The sequence below is a fragment of the Brassica napus genome, unplaced genomic scaffold (genome assembly GCF_020379485.1).
Source record: "Brassica napus cultivar Da-Ae unplaced genomic scaffold, Da-Ae ScsIHWf_2039;HRSCAF=2688, whole genome shotgun sequence".
NCBI lineage: Eukaryota > Viridiplantae > Streptophyta > Magnoliopsida > Brassicales > Brassicaceae > Brassica > Brassica napus.
Window position 1 is genome coordinate 27975 of NW_026015451.1, and position 18285 is coordinate 46259.

The 18285-nt window shown below is 36.2% G+C and overlaps 4 protein-coding genes and 1 pseudogene across 5 annotated transcripts; 4 read left to right on the forward strand and 1 right to left on the reverse strand.

Moving 5' to 3' along the window:
* The first annotated feature begins 721 nt into the window (after nt 1-721).
* On the forward strand, nt 722-2535 carry LOC106427912 (polygalacturonase-like). The gene is given in 4 exon segments (NM_001315566.1): nt 722-864; nt 957-1262; nt 1345-1863; nt 2035-2535. Coding segments are annotated over 4 exon segments (1194 nt in total). The 5' UTR covers nt 722-753; the 3' UTR covers nt 2293-2535.
* A 2765-nt stretch (nt 2536-5300) lies between these two features.
* Nucleotides 5301-7077, forward strand: LOC125599867 (polygalacturonase). The gene is made up of 4 exons (XM_048772908.1): nt 5301-5462; nt 5556-5861; nt 5945-6463; nt 6636-7077. Exons 1-4 carry the CDS (start codon nt 5352-5354, stop codon nt 6891-6893), a joined length of 1194 nt encoding a protein of 397 aa, XP_048628865.1. The 5' UTR covers nt 5301-5351; the 3' UTR covers nt 6894-7077.
* A 2042-nt stretch (nt 7078-9119) lies between these two features.
* Nucleotides 9120-11031, forward strand: LOC125599861 (annotated as a pseudogene).
* Nucleotides 11032-11229: 198 nt separating this feature from the next.
* On the forward strand, nt 11230-14132 carry LOC125599863 (polygalacturonase-like). Its single transcript, XM_048772904.1, has 4 exons — nt 11230-11753; nt 11855-12160; nt 12391-12909; nt 13029-14132. The coding sequence occupies exons 1-4, from the start codon at nt 11643-11645 to the stop codon at nt 13281-13283; spliced, it is 1191 nt and encodes a 396-aa protein (XP_048628861.1). The 5' UTR covers nt 11230-11642; the 3' UTR covers nt 13284-14132.
* On the reverse strand, nt 13891-17287 carry LOC125599862 (heterogeneous nuclear ribonucleoprotein 1-like). Of its 2 annotated transcripts, none has more exons than XM_048772902.1 (4): nt 17050-17287; nt 16586-16811; nt 14908-16129; nt 13891-14458 (listed from the first exon to the last, which is right to left on the reverse strand). In XM_048772902.1, the coding sequence occupies exons 2-4, from the start codon at nt 16805-16807 to the stop codon at nt 14442-14444; spliced, it is 1461 nt and encodes a 486-aa protein (XP_048628859.1). In that variant the 5' UTR covers nt 16808-16811; nt 17050-17287; the 3' UTR covers nt 13891-14441. The 2 variants fall into 2 exon arrangements, with proteins under 2 accessions (XP_048628859.1, XP_048628860.1); XM_048772903.1 differs by having other exon boundaries at nt 13891-14498; nt 17050-17286.
* Between the last annotated feature and the right edge of the window lie 998 nt (nt 17288-18285).

The window sequence follows — 18285 nt, forward strand, 5'->3', positions numbered from 1 at the left end:
GTGGTAACTATATTATTATTCTGGCTCATGTGGATATTTCACTTTTATTATACATGCATGATAAATACTCCCTCCGTTTCAATATAGATGATGTTTTAGAAGGTTTGTTTTGTTTCAATTTACATGAAGTTTTGAGATTTTAAGAAAGTTTTGAGATTTTAAGGTTAACTTTAACTTTATTGGAAACTGTTCAACCAATTAGATTTTACAGTCTTTTTTATAATTGGTTAACTGATTTTAAAATTATATCTTTAAAATATTTTTCTAGAGAAATGTAATTTTCTTAAACTTTGTGCACTATTACAAAACATCAAGTATTATGAAACAGATGGAGTATTCTACTAACCAAGTATTCAGTAGCTCAGATGGTTAGATTTTTAGGTTCAAAATATATATATATATATATTCTACTAATTCATCTAACTGATCTATTTTACTTTGTTTAATTACATAAGTTGGCTAAAAATTAACCTGCCAAAAATGAATGTATCATAAGAAATGCTATAAACATGCAAGAGTGGAACAAGTCACATTCGTCTAAAAATTAAAAGGCTAGCTTCTCAAAATAAAATTTTAACCTAATACTTCCTTAAAAATGGGTCAAACAATCTATAAATAAACTAGACGTTGAGAGAAAAAATGGGCCTTAAAAATAACTCCATTTAAGGCACTATATAAAGCAGCATGTGCATAGTAAAAATCTCAGAAAACAAAAATAAAAAACAATAAAAATAAATAAATTAATAAATAAAAATGGGTTCATATATGGGAATATGTACAATTTTTGTTCTATGTTTGCTGGGATATTCAGCCAATGCTGAGGTGTTCACCGCTGGTGGTCCTCCAAATTCTGATATTACCGCGGTTAGTATCTTCACTTCTTTTTAATACTTGCATTTCAATCAATATGTAAACTATTTCTTATATTAACATACTCGTGGGAGCTATTGTTACAGGCAGTTCTTAAAGCATTCACATCGGCATGCCAAGCTCCGGCACCAAGCCAGGTGCTGATCCCAAAAGGTGACTTCAAGCTTGGTGAGACCGTGATGACTGGTCCATGCAAATCTCCAATCGAGTTCACCTTGCAAGGCAACGTGAAAGCTGACGGTGGCTCTACCCAGGGAAAGGATAGATGGGTTGTGTTCGAAAAAATTAATGGTTTTAAGTTGAACGGAGGTGGAACATTTGACGGTGAAGGCAATGCAGCTTGGAAAGCCAATAACTGCCACAAGACTTTTGAGTGCAAGAAACTTCCCATCGTATGTGTTTATGTCTTTAATATATTAACACCAATGGCTTTTTTAAAGATGATATAATTCAGTGATGCATGCTATCTTTCAGAGTGTAAGGTTTGATTTTGTGGATAACGCTGAGATAAAAGACATAACCTCATTAGATGCCAAAAACTTCCACTTCAACGTTATCAGCGGCAAGAACATGACCTTTGATAACATCAAGATCATCGCTCCAGCTGAAAGCCCCAACACTGACGGTATCCATTTGGGAAGATGTGAGGGAGTCAAGATCCTCAACACTAAGATCGCCACAGGAGATGACTGCATCTCCGTGGGAGATGGGATGAAGAATCTCCTCATTGAGAAAGTTGTGTGCGGTCCAGGACACGGAATCAGTGTTGGAAGCCTTGGAAGGTACGGATGGGAGCAAGATGTCACTGACATTAACGTTAAGAACTGTACCCTCGAGGGAACCGACAACGGTCTGAGGATCAAGACATGGCCATCTGCCGCTTGCACCACCACCGCTGCCGGTATTCATTTTGAGGATATCATCCTTAACAAAGTTAGCAACCCAATCCTCATCGACCAGGAGTACTGCCCTTGGAACCAATGCAACAAGAACGTAAGTATCTTTTATTAGATTCTATGTCTTGCCACTATCACCGTATTCTATGAAATTGGATGGCTCAGCAAACATATTATTCTGATGGTTTTCTAGATATTTAGCATTCACCATTTTGGTTGAGGTTACATATATATGATTATGATCCCAAAGTTTTTTTTCTATTTGCAGAAACCATCAACAATTAAGCTGGTGGACATTACCTTCAGGAATATTAGAGGAACATCAGGGAACAAGGACGCAGTAAAACTATTGTGCAGCAAGGGACATCCATGTGAGAACGTTGAGATTGGAGACATTAACATTGAGTACACAGGACCTGACGGTCCACCCACTTTCGAGTGCACAAACGTCACACCTAAGCTTGTGGGAACCCAGAACCCAAAGGCTTGCGTTGGACCTGTGGTCAAGGCTCCTGGCAAAGAGTAAAATGTTGAAGCTCATATCAACACACTAGGGCTTCCACATCCAATTTTGTTTATTCTTTTTCTAATCCTTTTTCAAGTCACGTAAGGGAGACTTTTACAAAGCTGTAACAAAAAAATGTTTCTATCCGATGCCAACACATATATAGATGTGTGAGTGCATAATGATGTAATTAATAAAACTAAATTATATATTCTGCGTATGATTGTTTCTTTTTAAAATATTAATATGCGCGGTAAGTTGTATACACTTCAATCTTAATTTTGTTTTCTTTTCCGAATCTTAAAATTATTTAACAAGATCTGATTTCAACCTTAAGATTAATTTAACTAATACAGTATTAGTTTTTTTTTTTTGAGAACTCATTTTAAACTAGAACTCAAATCATTTCAATAATAGTTCACTAACATGTAGTATTCTTTCCAAGTTATACTGAACTAGAACTCAAAGATACACTTGTTCATACATAACCGATGCAAGCATTTGGACAACGAAACATGACATCGTCATAAGTAATCTGATTGGAAATGTAATTTTCAATCAAACTTTCGCTCTTTGCTTATGATCTCTTTGGAAAAAATTTCACTTGATAATATGAGGTGCATACTCTTCCTCTCTACTTTGGTTCAATGCTCCTTAAACATGTTGGATACTTTTTTAGGCTTCAATATAAAAAAGAAGTTAGGAAAAATTTATTGATATTGTTAGTAATATTACTTCTATGATATTGGTACTTCAAAAGAAGCATGAGTTATTATAGAAACTAGGTTAAGATCTCTGTTTTGCGCATGATGAATTTTATGTATACAAATGATATTTTTCTATTTTTATTATTTATTTTGTGTTTATTTATTTCATATTTATATAATTAAATTAGAGTAAACACATAAATCAAAACTATACCTCCTTTTATTTCTAATTTTTTTCATAAATAAATCAATCGTTTTATTTATTTTATATGAAATATAATTAATTTGAATGATAATGACATAGATATCTAGTAAAATTTAATATAACTTATTAATTGAGATTTCCTACTCATATAATCTTATTAACATTTGTATATATTGCTGTAAAAAAAATTAAACCATTAATTACAAAACTTTCAATGTGAGATTTATTTCAATACAAAATTTTAAATTGAAATATTAAGGTCTCAATACTTTTAAAATGTAAATTTCAAAATTAACGTATTTATGTATTTTTATATGGTATATAGTTTAATTTAAACGATATTAAGATATATATATATATATATATTTAATATGAATATCTATTAAATGAGACTTTATATTCATACAATTTTATGATCATTTTGTATCTTGTTATAACAAAAAAAAGTAGTTAAACCATTGATTACAAAATTTCAATATGGGCTTTTAACATTTTTTAGTAATTTATAGTTTTTTAAAATTCATAATATAACATATAAGAAAGAGTCTATATTTTAAGTATATGGTTAATGTGATTGTATAATTTCTTTTAATAATATAAAATTAAATAAAATAGATGGAGGTTACAAAAATTGTTATCAAATCTTTATTATTCATAATCATTAGTTTTCGTATATATGTTAATCATATTAGGTAATTTCGTAACTTTTATTTAGAGAAATAATGAAAATATTCTTTTGAACATACATTACTAATCAATTTGATAGTTAGTTTAATAATAAGATATAATATATGTTTCGATAGACCATCTATTTTTTTAAGGATCCTAAGCATCATTGTTGTATTAATACGTGGATACAAAAAAATGTTGCAATGCTTTTCAAATATATAAATGATTATGTGGTTGAAAGAAATTAGAAAAATGCAATGCAGTTAAGTAATGAGGAACGATTGATTTTTGTTATTAAAAGACGGAAGTCACGAACCACATTAATTAAAGTCATCGATTACTGACTGATGACAACATATTTGACAAACAATAATAGAAGTTACATATATTAACGCATAAAGTTACAAAATACATATACATATTTGACAAACAATAATAGAAGCGACGAAATACAAACAAACACCTAAAACAATTAATTTTCAAATACAGTCCAGGTTCTCCGAAAGTCGTTTGCTTTGAAATGCTCTTTTTTAACTTAGTCATAAACATCTTCATCTTTATAACATTAATTATTTCTTTTATGAACTGGTTTGCCTTTTTTTCTTCATGATATTGGGTTCAATAGTTCCAACTTTTGCCTTTTGAATTGTGTAAATCTATTTCACTATTTGTTGACCATTTGCAATTCTTGCTTTTCTTTCATCATATCATTTTTTGTTGTATACATTTCCCTTGAATGATGACTAACTTATACAAAATTGGAATCACTTGCATCATTTTCGTGGATTCTTTTAAACCCACTTCTGCCTGACTACAAGAACATATTTAATCACAGATGATGACGAGCCCCATTCCAACATGTTGAAATGTATAGTCTTGGCACTTGAACATAGCTCATGCGTTTTTTTTGTCAATATATCATTATTCTCTGATCATCCATTTTGTTACATAGACTTTGCTATTGTCAGTGCCAACCATTATTCCGATAGTTTTTTCATGTGGTGTAGTAATTTTTCTAAACGAAGCAATTACTGTTCTCTAACAATTTTGAAAACCAACCAATGCTAACGTCCATATATATTTTCCGCAGCCTGCACAACAGGATTATCAGAACGTAAATCTCCTGAATTTCTTTAAGTTCTAGTACCTTATAAAATTCTACTAACAATTTGATATCTTTTTAGATGGTGTAAATGTAATAACATAAGTTGGCTAGAAACTAACCTCCCAAAAATAGAGGTATCATGCAAATGCTATAAACACGAGTGGAACAAGTCTTATGCCTAACAATTGAACGCTAATTTCCCAAAATTAAAGTAACCTAGCTAATACTTCCTTAAAAATGGGTCAAACATTCTAAAAAATGAGAAGTTGGGAGAAAGTATGGGCCTTCAACATATCTCTCCATTTAACGCACTATATAAAGCAGCAGGTGCGTAGTAAAAATCTCAGAAAACAAAAATTAAAAGACAATAAAAAATAAAAATAAATAAATAAATATGGGTTCATATTTGGGAATCTATACAATTTTGGTTCTATGTTTGCTAGGATATTCAGCCAATGCTGAGGTGTTCACCGCTGGTGGTCCTCCAAATTCTGATATTACCGCGGTTAGTATCTTCACTTGTTTTTTATTACTTGAATTCCAATCAATGTGTAAACCATTTCTTATATTAACATACTCGTGGGAGCTATTGTTGCAGGCAGTTCTTAAAGCATTCACATCGGCATGTCAAGCTCCGGCACCAAGCCAGGTGCTGATCCCAAAAGGTGACTTCAAGCTTGGTGAGACCGTGATGACTGGTCCATGCAAATCTCCAATCGAGTTCACCTTGCAAGGCAACGTGAAAGCTGACGGTGGCTCTACCCAGGGAAAGGATAGATGGGTTGTGTTCGAAAAAATTAATGGTTTTAAGTTGAACGGAGGTGGAACATTTGACGGTGAAGGCAATGCAGCTTGGAAAGCCAACAACTGCCACAAGACTTTTGAGTGCAAGAAACTTCCCATCGTAGGTGTTTCCGTCTTTAATATATTAACACCAATGGCTTTTTTTAAAGATGATATAATTCAGTGATGCATGCTATCTTTCAGAGTGTAAGGTTTGATTTTGTGGATAATGCTGAGATAAAAGACATAACCTCATTAGATGCCAAAAACTTCCACTTCAACGTTATCAGCGGCAAGAACATGACCTTTGATAACATCAAGATCATCGCTCCAGCTGAAAGCCCCAACACTGACGGTATCCATTTGGGAAGATGTGAGGGAGTCAAGATCCTCAACACTAAGATCGCCACAGGAGATGACTGCATCTCCGTGGGAGATGGGATGAAGAATCTCCTCATTGAGAAAGTTGTGTGCGGTCCAGGACACGGAATCAGTGTTGGAAGCCTTGGAAGGTACGGATGGGAGCAAGATGTCACTGACATTAACGTTAAGAACTGTACCCTTGAGGGAACCGACAACGGTCTGAGGATCAAGACATGGCCATCTGCCGCTTGCACCACCACCGCTGCCGGTATTCATTTTGAGGATATCATCCTTAACAAAGTTAGCAACCCAATCCTCATCGACCAGGAGTACTGCCCTTGGAACCAATGCAACAAGAACGTAAGTATCTTTTATTAGATTCTATGTCTTGCCACTATCACCGTATTCTATGAAATTGGATGGCTCAGCAAACATATTATTCTGATGGTTTTCTAGATATTTAGCATTCACCATTTTGGTTGAGGTTACATATATATGATTATGATCCCAAAGTTTTTTTTTCTATTTGCAGAAACCATCAACAATTAAGCTGGTGGACATTACCTTCAGGAATATTAGAGGAACATCAGGGAACAAGGACGCAGTGAAACTATTGTGCAGCAAGGGACATCCATGTGAGAACGTTGAGATTGGAGACATTAACATTGAGTACACAGGACCTGACGGTCCACCCACTTTCGAGTGCACAAACGTCACACCTAAGCTTGTGGGAACCCAGAACCCAAAGGCTTGCGTTGGACCTGTGGTCAAGGCTCCTGGCAAAGAGTAAAATGTTGAAGCTCATATCAACACATTAGGGCTTCCACATCCAATTTTGTTTATTCTTTTTCTAATTCTTTTTCAAGTCACGTAAGGAGACTTTTACAAAGCTGTAACAAAAAAATGTTTCTATCGATGCCAACACATAATGTGTGAGTGCATTATGATTTAATAAAACTAAAAAGATTTATCTATCTTTTCTACACATATATGATTTTCTTTTTTTATAACATGCTTAATTTTCTTTTAAAAATCTTATTAATTGACAATAAATGTTCTGATCCATGTCTATTTTTATTTGATGGTTGCCAAGAACCAATCACTGTAAATAGTTATTCTTATCGCGAATCGAATTATGGTGATGGAAGTTACAGCCACAATTCATTTACCAGTAGAGTTGATTCGTTCGCTTATTGGGGAATATTTTTGGGACGTCTTATCGAGATAATAGAGAATGATGCGTTCTTGTACATCTTTTTCTTGATTCATGTAGTTTAAGGAGTTCAGGCATTTTGGTTTAAGCGAGTGAGATATCGTTCTAGTGATATTTAGAGTATATTGTTTTGCTGGTGGATTACTTCTTTGATTATAATTGACACCAGGGATACATGGTTTGTTCTTTTTTACTTTGAGTTCAGGTGTATGATGTGACCCCGTTTGTGGAGGATCATCTTGGAGGCAAAGGGGTCTTGTTATTCTCAAAATGGTTTGGATAAAATCAAATCTTACTGATATAACATTGGTTGCACTCTAGTCTAGTGTGGATACGAAAACGGCAAGATGATCCTCCACAGTGAAACCAAATCTTACTGATATTTTAAATACCTACTAACATGAGTGTGTGTATGGCCTAAATAAATATGGACAATGGTGTGTGTACACAATATGATATGAGTGTCCATCTGGATACTCAGTTCGCGTACATCTTTTGTTGTACATCTCCGATTCCTAAAATTTGATGAACATTTCTTCCTTTCAACAGCTCTTATACAGTAGACATTTTCTCTCAAACAATGCAATATATTATTGTTATTATTACTCTCAGTATCTTGCACCATAGGTTCACAAATGCAAGATGTAGTCAAATTCATGAAAATGTACATGTACACCGTTTTCTGTAATCATGCAAAACTACTTAGATTTCAATGCATTAGTGAGTTCTTTTTCTGTAAACCTCCTCTTGGGAATCTGAATTATTCATCTCTGAATGTTTCATGTAGTAAGAAAAACCATATACCAATATATAAGAAACAATTACATTATAGTCCATTTTCCTAATGAGAGTTAGATAGTTTCGTCCAAGCTAAGACATTCTATTTCTAAGCACGAATATGACATCATTAAAACATCTGCAAAACATTGACTAGCATAGCCTTACTCTTAGAAGACACTTCAATATAAACGAACAACAAGACATGATTAAAGAGGCCAGACATACAAAAATTCAGACAACGAAAACAGATTTACTAACATACCAGAATCTCAAGTTTGGAATATGACAAAAATGGACACTTTACATCTTTTTAACACTAATTTTCAGGAAAGAATAAAACAGACAATAAAATTACTAATCTTACTGTATTTTGGGAAAAAACAGAAAATAGAGCCAATGTGGTGGTAGAAAGTCGTCATGGTGGTGCTTCTGGAGCTTCACCGGAGTGTTGTCGACTGCGCGGGAGAGATGTGATTATGTTTTTCATCAACCGGTGTTTGCCGACCGGATCTTGATGAAAACCGTGTAAATAAATATTCTCCAGAGTTTATAAAATGTCTTTACAATGTAAATAAATAAATAAACAAGCTGTAAATCACTATATTCTCAAAGTCAAACCGAGTCTGGTTATTTCTGTTCTGATATGTCCGGTCCGGATATTTTTGCCCCGGCTTAAACATAACCCTAACCCTAAAAAAAAAAAGCACAATAAAAAAAGAAGCCTTTCACATTTTTCATTTTTTCTTTCTCTTAATCTTCCTTCAGAATCCAGCCGCCTCTGTCAAACTCTCAAACTACCTCAGGGTTCGTACCACACTCTTCCTTCATGTTTCCATCTTTAACCTAGAACGGTCTGGATTTAATTGCAACTAGTCATAAACTTTATTCTAAAACTCTAATTTCGAAGGCACTAGATATCTAAAAAATTGTTATCCATTTTTGGTAGTTTGATTTACGAGGTTTCTACTTCTTATATTGATTTCATCATACACTGGTGTTATAGGTTTCTTCGTCCTCGTGTTGTTGCGTTGTTGATTTTGTTTGTTAAATTCCGTTATTACAGATGTCAGCATTAATGGATCAAGATTCAGGGATGTTCAAGGTTCAGCAAACCATTGTAAGTGTCTTGTGTTGCAAGTGTGGTGTTCCTATGCCACCAAACGCAGCCAACATGTGTGTCAACTGTCTCCGTTCCGAAGTCGACATCACCGAAGGCTTACAGAAGAGTGTCCAAATCTTCTATTGCCCTGAGTGTGGCTGTTACTTGCAGCCACCCAAGACGTGGATCAAAGCTCAGTGGGAATCCAAAGAGCTCTTATCTTTCTGCATCAAGAGGCTCAAGAATCTCAACAAAGTCAGGCTCACGAACGCTGAGTTCGTCTGGACTGAGCCTCACTCCAAGAGAATCAAACTCAAGCTCACTGTTCAAGCCGAGGTTCTTAACGGTGCTGGTCTTGAGCAGTCATATCTCGTTGAGTATACCGTTAGAGACCATCTCTGCGAGTCTTGCTCGAGGTTTCAGGCCAACCCTGATCAGTGGGTTGCTTCGGTTCAGCTTAGGCAGCATGTTTCTCACAGGAGGTCTTTCTTTTATCTCGAACAGTTGATTCTCAGGAACGATGCTGCTTCTCGCGCCGTAAGAATCAAGCAGGTTCATCAAGGGGTTGATTTCTTCTTTGGGAATAAAAGTCATGCTGATAACTTTGTTGAGTTTTTGAGTAAAGTTGTTCCCATTGAGTCTCGTCAGGACAAGCAGCTAGTGTCTCACGATGTCAAGAGCAGCTTGTACAACTACAAGTACACTTACTCCGTTAAGATCTGTCCTATCTGCCGTGAGGATCTTATCTTCCTGCCTTCCAAAGTTGCTAGCGGGTTAGGAAGCCTTGGTCCGCTTGTGGTGTGCACAAAAGTTTCTGAAAGAATCACGCTGCTTGATCCTAGAACCTTGAGGTGTGCGTTCTTGGACGCCAGACAGTACTGGAGATCCGGATTTCGATCCGCTCTCACCAGCAGGCAGCTTGTGAAGTACTCAGTGGTTTATGTGGAACCACCTGTTGGTGAAGCGACTGTCGGAGGGCAAAAGTATGCTCTATCCTATGTCCACATCGCACGTGAGTCAGACATTGGTAAGATGTTAACTGTCCAAAGACTCCAAACTCATCTAGGACATATCCTGAAAACAGGAGATCAAGCTTTAGGGTATGATATCTACGGTGCAAATGTTAGCGACGATGAAATGGACGAGTATCGTTTGCATGGGGGATTCCTGAAGTGATTCTTATCAAGAAATGCTATGACAAGGAGAGAGAGAGGAAGAAGGGGAAGCCACGTGCGTTTACGACCAAGAAGCTTCCAATGGAGATGGATGAGTCAAGAGGAGGACGCGGAGTTGATCCAAAGAAGATGGAGAATGAATATGAAGAGTTTTTGAGGGATCTTGAAGAGAATCCTGAGCTGAGGTTTAACATATCATTGTACAAGAACAAGGATTATCAAGAGTCTGATGAGACTGCTTCAATGACGGATGGAGAAGGTGCACCGACTGTGCCGATTGAAGAGTTGCTTGCTGAGCTTGAGCTTAGTGAAGAGGAAGGCGATGATGAAGAGTACATGGATGAGTAATTTTCCTTTTAAAAGACACTCAATGATTGGGTTAATTGTATGCACAGGAGTTTTTGTTTCTAGCTTCATATTTTTCTGAGACTTATTATGGTTATACTTTGTTTGAAATTTTGATTTTTGAACGTGTAATAGTTGCAACTACGGTGGATCATACAGTGAAGCCAATCTGTGTCGCCATTATCAATGGAGTGTAAAAGAAACAAAATGGCTCACATTCAAATCCAATCTCTCTTTAATCCTTTCATTAAAAATGTGTTTTGAGTTTAAGATCTCTATTTTGCGTCTTCAACGTTATGTAATGTAGGATATGTACATTAATCAGTTAACATATACAACTATATATATATGTAACTTGAGAAAAAGAGGCAGTCACAAAATTATCTATGTTGTCCGCGGTTATTCCTGATTGATAGATGTCCCCATGAGAGACGGTTTATTATCATGGTGGATTCCACACGGACTATCTCTGCTTGCAATGCAAGCTTCGCCTGGAATCAAGAGACCACCTCGGCACCTCTTCATTACATAGTGTATAAAACGTTCATAATCAGAAGAAAATGCAAGTTTTTTAAAAATTAACTCAAATTTACTTATATTTTCAGTTCAGTTGCTAACAAATTTTGTTACATTTTCAGCTATAGTTGTCTTGGTAAAACAACCAAAATTTATAATATTATAAGAAAGTAACAATTTATTGGTTAAGGTACTTTTTAGTTTTAACCTTCAAGATATAAAATTAGACAGCAGATTCCAAAGACAAGGGACACAACCTAAAAAATGAGAGGTGGTGAGAAAAGTTAAACTGAACTTCTCTTCCCCCAACCCACTATATAAATGTAACTATGAGTTAAATCAAATTCAAGAAACAAAACAACATAATTAATAGTAAATAGTAATACGAGTAGTAAATACATATTTTTAACAATGGGTGCATATTTTGGAGTTTCTACAATATTTATTTTCTGTTTGCTGGGGTTTTCAGCCAATGCTGAGGTTTTCAGCATTGATTCCTCTTCAGGTTCTGATATTACTCAGGTTAGTCATGTATTGCTTTTCCTCTATCTTGCGTTACAAGCAATCTAGAAAACCACATTTTTGGCTTAGTTGTTAAAGTTTCATTGTGCTGATATATGCAGGCACTTCTGAAAGCATTCACATCGGCATGCCAATCTCCGTCACCGAGCAAAGTAGTGATCCCAGAAGGAGAGTTCAAGCTTGGTGAGATCGAGATGAGGGGACCATGCAAAGCTCCAGTCGAGATCACCCTTCAAGGCACTGTCAAAGCTGACGGTAACGCGATCCAGGGGAAGGAAAAATGGGTTGTCTTCGGCAACATTAATGGGTTTAAGTTGAACGGAGGTGGAGCTTTTGACGGTGAAGGAAACGCAGCTTGGAGAGTCAATAACTGTCACAAGACATTCAACTGCAAGAAACTTCCCATCGTATGTGCTTCTGTCCTCACTTGTTTTTAAGATTTTGAAATTATTACCTAGGTGTTAGATGGTGAGTAGGCTCTTAAGTCCTATATGGATTGTTTGCCCACAAAAATTAAAGAATTGAAAAAAATAAAAGTATTGATGGTTTTGAGACCTCAATATAACAGAATTTTAACTAGCTTTTGTGAAGAAAACAAAACAACTTATTGATGTAATTTTATCTTTGTTTTTTATAGAGTATAAGGTTTGATTTCGTGGAGAACGCTGAGATCAAAGACATATCATCGATAGATGCCAAGAACTTCCACATCAACGTGCTCGGAGCCAAGAACATGACCATGAGTAACATCAAGATCACCGCTCCAGAAGACAGCCCCAACACTGACGGTATCCATTTGGGAAGAAGTGACGGAGTCAAGATCCTTAACTCATTCATCTCCACCGGAGACGACTGCATCTCCGTTGGAGATGGGACGAATAACCTTCACGTGGAGAAAGTCACGTGCGGTCCAGGACATGGAATCAGTGTCGGAAGCCTTGGAAGGTACGGCAAAGAGCAAGATGTTAGTGGCATTAGGGTCGTGAACTGCACTCTCCAAGAGACTGACAACGGACTGAGAATCAAGACATGGCCGTCTGCAGCTTGCTCCACCACCGCCTCCGATATTCATTTCGAGGATATCATTGTCAAGAACGTTACCAACCCAATCCTCATCGACCAAGAGTACTGCCCTTGGAACCAATGCAACAAGAAGGTAACACATCTTTATAATTCATATTAAATATTTAATAAATAAAAATGGCCATATTAAATAAATAAAAATATTATTCTGTTGATTATGAAATTAATTTTGTTTTTGTTTTGCATTTACAGAAAGCATCAACGATTAAGCTTGTGAACATAAGCTTCAAGAATGTCAGAGGAACATCAGGAAACAAAGATGCAGTGAAGCTACTGTGCAGCAAGGGATATCCATGCCAGAACGTCGAGATTGGAGACATTGACATTAAGTACAGCGGAGCGGATGGTCCAGCGACTTTCCAGTGCTCAAACGTAAGTCCCAAACTCTTGGGAGCTCAGAGCCCTGAAGCCTGCAGCAGTCCCCTGACCAAACTACCCGGCCAATAAGTAGAAGCTCAAAACTATTAACCTAAAGCACCCATACAATATTGTAACATTTTCTATACAAAATTTACTATGATATATGACGTATGCTCTTAATATATCTAATTCAAAAATGAATGCATCCATTATGCCTTTTTTATTTTTTAACCATGAGAACTATTAATCTTTCAATTGCCTCGATCGGTTCAAGCCATAGAGTTTTGCCTCAACGAGGGAATTTGGTTTTACATAACTAATGAGCCATTTATTCTATGGTTAGAGCAAATTGCGAACTCTAGTCACTAAATCATTGGTGAACCAATTGTGTAAGTAAAGCTTCCGCAGTAGTTCAAGATGGTTAGTAGTGGCTTGCCTCCCAAGTTTCTTTTTTCTTTTCTTTTTTGGGATCAACGTAGTGAAAAGAAATTATGCGGAGGATACATAATTACATATTATTGGAATATCATAATTCAACTACTCATTAGGATTCATAATAATAATCTAAAAAATCCATGTAATATTCTTCTAATTCAAAATTAAGGATCTCCAGATTCAATCAATAAAAGTTCGTCATTATTGGACTATATATATATATTTTTTTTTAAATGCAAAATGAAGATAAGAAATCAAATAAAACATAAAAATAGTTTCTATAAGATAAAAGTACATGAACAGAAACGAGTGAGTTTGCGTTCGCATAAGACATACAAACAGACTTATTCTCCAAAGCCCTACAATGGCTAAATCCTTTTCCAATAATCTCACTATCAAAAAACAAAAAACCTTAAAACCACAAACAAAAGAAAAACATATAACCTCTAGTACAATCTGCCTCAAAACACAAACCTTAAACATAACCCCCAAGAACAAGAACCATTACAAGACAATAAAGAGAAACTAAGGAAGAAGGATCATCCTCTTCATTTCTTTGTTTTGAACTCTTCTTATGTATAACAGCCTCGCCAGAGACTGATACAGTTTCCACTATCCCTCACTGAAAGAAAAAACAAAAATAGAAAGAAAGAAAAACAAAGCCTAGGAGGAGGACCAATGAATTTAGAAAACCAAACCATAATCTTTGGGATTTTCTGGTTAACTCTAGCTGATGGTGTGATCAAGTTTAGTCCTCATAGGCTTTTGTATCAAGGAGAGAAGATAATCTAAAAGATTCGCCAGATCGCTTCACCGTGATGGCTCGCCTACAATATCGTGGTAAAAACAAAAACTAAGTAGCAATTCCTGCAACACAAGGCGAAGAAAAAGGGAGATATAACTCAGAGAAGAAGAAGAGCTATAAGAAACAAGTCATCCAATTTGGTTTTCATCATCATAAGTTTCTTAAAACTTCCTACAGACTCTAGTGTGAGCAATGCATAAGATTAAGCTAGTTTCTTAGCTCTATGAGCACATATCTAAAGGTCTGAAAGAAACTTTCTTCATGTAGATGACTGATGATGAACTAGATAACAGTGAAAAAGCAGACTGGTTCTATTACCACATTATGTATGTAACTATTACCACATTATGTGTGATTTGGAAGCTATCTAGGCTTTCTATTAGGAACCTATACATTCCTATTCTATTCCTTTACTTATCAGCTAAGCTCATGGCATTCTTTAAGCATATAATCACTAGGAACTAAGATTACCTCTGTTTGATTGCCTCTTGTAACTGCCAACATAACCTGGAGATGAACTTCTAGCTGAAACATCCGAAGAAGGACCTCCTCCTCCTCCTCCTCCTCCAATCCCATAGCTAAAAGAACCAGGCCCTTCTGTCTCAGGAGCTGATGATCTCCATGTGGGATCACTATACACTGCACCATTCCCATAAAACTCAGCAAGTCCTGCTCCATCATAACCAGTGTTATTGGCTACCGAGGCAGAAGAGAATGAAGATGATGGTGCCGCCTTGCTAGGCCCGATGTTCCTTGTTCCCAATCCAAAACCAGATTCACCGTTTCCTCCATAACCAAACTTCATACTCTCGTTGCTAACACCATTGCTTCCTCCTCCTCCTCCAGGAGCACCCCAGGAGTTTCCAAATGGACCGCTTAGTGTGTTGTTCCCACTTGTTGTTCCTCCCATGTATGTATTGGAGTTTGAGTTCAGACCACCGTTGTTTCCCCATAGGTTCCTTGTAACCGAACTGAAGAAAGACGAGTTCCCTCCTCCTCCTCCTCCATTGCCTCCTTCATAACCACCCCCAGGACCAAACCGGTTCGTGTTACCAATATAGTAAGGACTCATTCCTCTTCCATAGTCTACATTTCCGTTAAAACTATTACCTCCAGTGAACCCTGTGGGCAACCCTTGCTCAAAGTTCACATTCATCCCATAACCAGAACCGAAATTCGCAAACCCGGTTCTCCCAGCACCAACCGGACTAAACCGACCATCCATCCTAAGCCCATATCCACCAACCGCACCGGGACTAAACCCTTGAGCATACCCATTCAAGAGGTTATTAACTCTACTAACCCCATAGCTGTAACCAGCACCGAGAGGGCTACGAGCTGGACTAGGAGACAACTCCTTCGGAACAGCTCGCTTCACCTCAACCATTTTACCGTTAAGCTCATGGAACGTCTTGAGCAGTACTTTCTCAACGGCCTCCTCGGAGTCATAAGTTATGAATCCAAACCCTCTAGGCCTTTGTGTGTTGTGGTCGTACATAACAACCACGTCGGTAGGTGTCCCGAACTGCTCAAAATAGGTCTTGAAATCGCTTTCTGTGACGGAAGAAGGTAATCCTCCGACGAATATCTTCCTTGTTCGAGCTCCTGGACCGCCTGGTGATCCTTGGATGCTGCTGCTGTTGCTCCTAACTGTGTTCTGGTCATCTCTAGGAACAGCCTTCTTCGCTTCCACCTGCATACAAAGATCAATAAAGTTCAAAATGTAACTATTTGATGAAAGAGCCGGTCCTGAAATTTTGGGGACTATAGACAATTTGGTAAATATTTTATATAATTTATTTTTTGTTTTATAAATTTTAGTATTGTATTTTTTTCTAAAAATTTTGGGGGTTGTAGGCCAATGTTTCACTAGGCTATGCTCAAGACCGACCTGATGGTTAATGGGAACAAAATGTGATATTTTCACTAACTAGGAGGTTCGAGGCCGAACCAGTAACCCAAAACCACAACATATAATATTAGTTTTGTTTCGGTCTCAGCGGTTACTTCAAACAGGCAACTATGACACAATGGTTAGGGTCTTGTTGAGCTAACGACCTATGGTTTAATGGGAGGCTTGATTGCATAAAGAAGCTTTGAAAACAAGTTACATTGTACAGAATCATATCATATACGAAAGAAACATTACCAGTCTCCCATCAATACTATGTTTTTCGGTTATAACAATCTCTGCAACAGCTGGATCAGCAAAGACTACAAAGCCGAAGCCACGTGCACGGCCCGTGGTACGGTCTTTCAAGATCACAGCTTCGATCACTTCCCCAAAGCTGCTGAAATACTCCTTGAGACGTTCCTCATTGGTGTCCCACGATATCCCGCCGATGAACAGCTTCCCATTGTCGGATTGCATTTTTCTGCAGCAGCAAAGAAAAGAACCAAACTTTCAGACCGAACACAAAGTTGTCAGATCAAAACACAATCGATATTCTAGAAAATCTGATCAGTCAATTAAGGAACAACAGATCTTTCATGAACGATTAAACAACAACAAAAAACTAAAGAGAAGAGTTTTGATCAAAAAAAAAAGGAAACGGATTTACAATCAAATCTCAGATCAAATAATCATAAAACGAGATGATATCGAAAACCCACCAATCAGATTAGAGAAGAGAAAAACCCAGATGCGGAATCTCGTCAAGATCTGAGGAAAGGCACGATTTTTGAATTATCTGTTTTTTTTTTAGTTCAATCCGATTTAACTCAATTTCAATGGCGTCAATAAGAACATACTGACGACGCGCGGGGACGCGCTCTAGAGAGAGAGAGAGAGGGAGGAGGAGAGATGTAGAGGAAGAGGAAGAGGAAGACGAAGGCTTTCGATTGCAAGAAGAAGAAGATATGTCTGTATATATACATGATAAGGGGAGTTTTTTACATTACAAGCTCATGTGCGTTTGTAATAAGGAAATTGCGGAGTTTTGTTTTTTTTTTTTCTTTTTTCCTTACACGCTACCCTTTTGTTTTTTACAGTTGTTACCAAAAAGAAAAGAATTGGAATATTTAGTTTGTATCGTAATGTTAATAAATTTTGATTAATTAGAATTTAGTGCCATTAAGACTAAACTAAAGAGGTACTGAATGAAAAATGTTTGTTAGGTTGGTGGTTGTGTATGGGTTATTTTAAATGGTTATCTGTGTTTGAATTGGTATTTTAACGTTTAAATTTATAAATATATTTTTTTTTAAAAATAGTTTTGCTACACAATTTTATTACCATAGTTAAATCAAAATATTACAATATTGTAAAGTTATGTTTCATAGATATTATCAAAATATTGACTTTTAAAAGATATCGAATGAATGTTTGAAAAAGTTTTCACGACGGTTACAATTAAAGTTTTAAGCGTTATTCAACAACTTATACGGCTGAGAGTTAATGCTTTTCCCAATAATTTTTGATGGGTTATATGTGGATTCAAAAGTAAATAAATTATTATAATATAAAATTGTATAACTGTTAAAAGTATCAAAAAATTACCTTATTAAAATAAAAATGTAGTTAGCTATTTCAATTTACCTAATCACAAAAATATTAATAAAAACAATAATTTTGTTGAAAAAAAAAAAAAAGAAAAAACAATAATTTTAAGACAAATATATTTCAAGCCTAAGTTTATTGGGCTTAAGCCCACATATAAAACCTGAAAAAGTCCCTATAAAACAAACATTGTTTCCCTCCAAGAAGTCAAAAATTTCAAAAAGCCTTATCTTTTGACTTTGACAAATCTTCTCCCCACAATTATCTTCCTTCTTCAACCTCTGACTCTCTGTTATATATATCTCATCGACAAGTACTCATCATCCCTACCTATAAGTTATAACCCACAA

Excerpts from the sequence above, each read along its gene's own strand:
- LOC125599862 (XM_048772902.1), bottom strand. The coding sequence starts at position 16,807 with ATGCAATCCGACAATGGGAAGCTGTTCATCGGCGGGATATCGTGGGAC. Across the intron at positions 16,130-16,585 it reads ATAGTATTGATGGGAGACTG|GTGGAAGCGAAGAAGGCTGT; the intron begins GTAATGTTTCTT and ends CTTTGTATGCAG.
- LOC125599863 (XM_048772904.1), top strand. The coding sequence starts at position 11,643 with ATGGGTGCATATTTTGGAGTTTCTACAATATTTATTTTCTGTTTGCTG. Across the intron at positions 11,754-11,854 it reads CAGGTTCTGATATTACTCAG|GCACTTCTGAAAGCATTCAC; the intron begins GTTAGTCATGTA and ends TGATATATGCAG. Across the intron at positions 12,910-13,028 it reads GGAACCAATGCAACAAGAAG|AAAGCATCAACGATTAAGCT; the intron begins GTAACACATCTT and ends TTGCATTTACAG.
- LOC125599867 (XM_048772908.1), top strand. The coding sequence starts at position 5,352 with ATGGGTTCATATTTGGGAATCTATACAATTTTGGTTCTATGTTTGCTA. Across the intron at positions 5,463-5,555 it reads CAAATTCTGATATTACCGCG|GCAGTTCTTAAAGCATTCAC; the intron begins GTTAGTATCTTC and ends CTATTGTTGCAG. Across the intron at positions 5,862-5,944 it reads AGTGCAAGAAACTTCCCATC|AGTGTAAGGTTTGATTTTGT; the intron begins GTAGGTGTTTCC and ends GCTATCTTTCAG.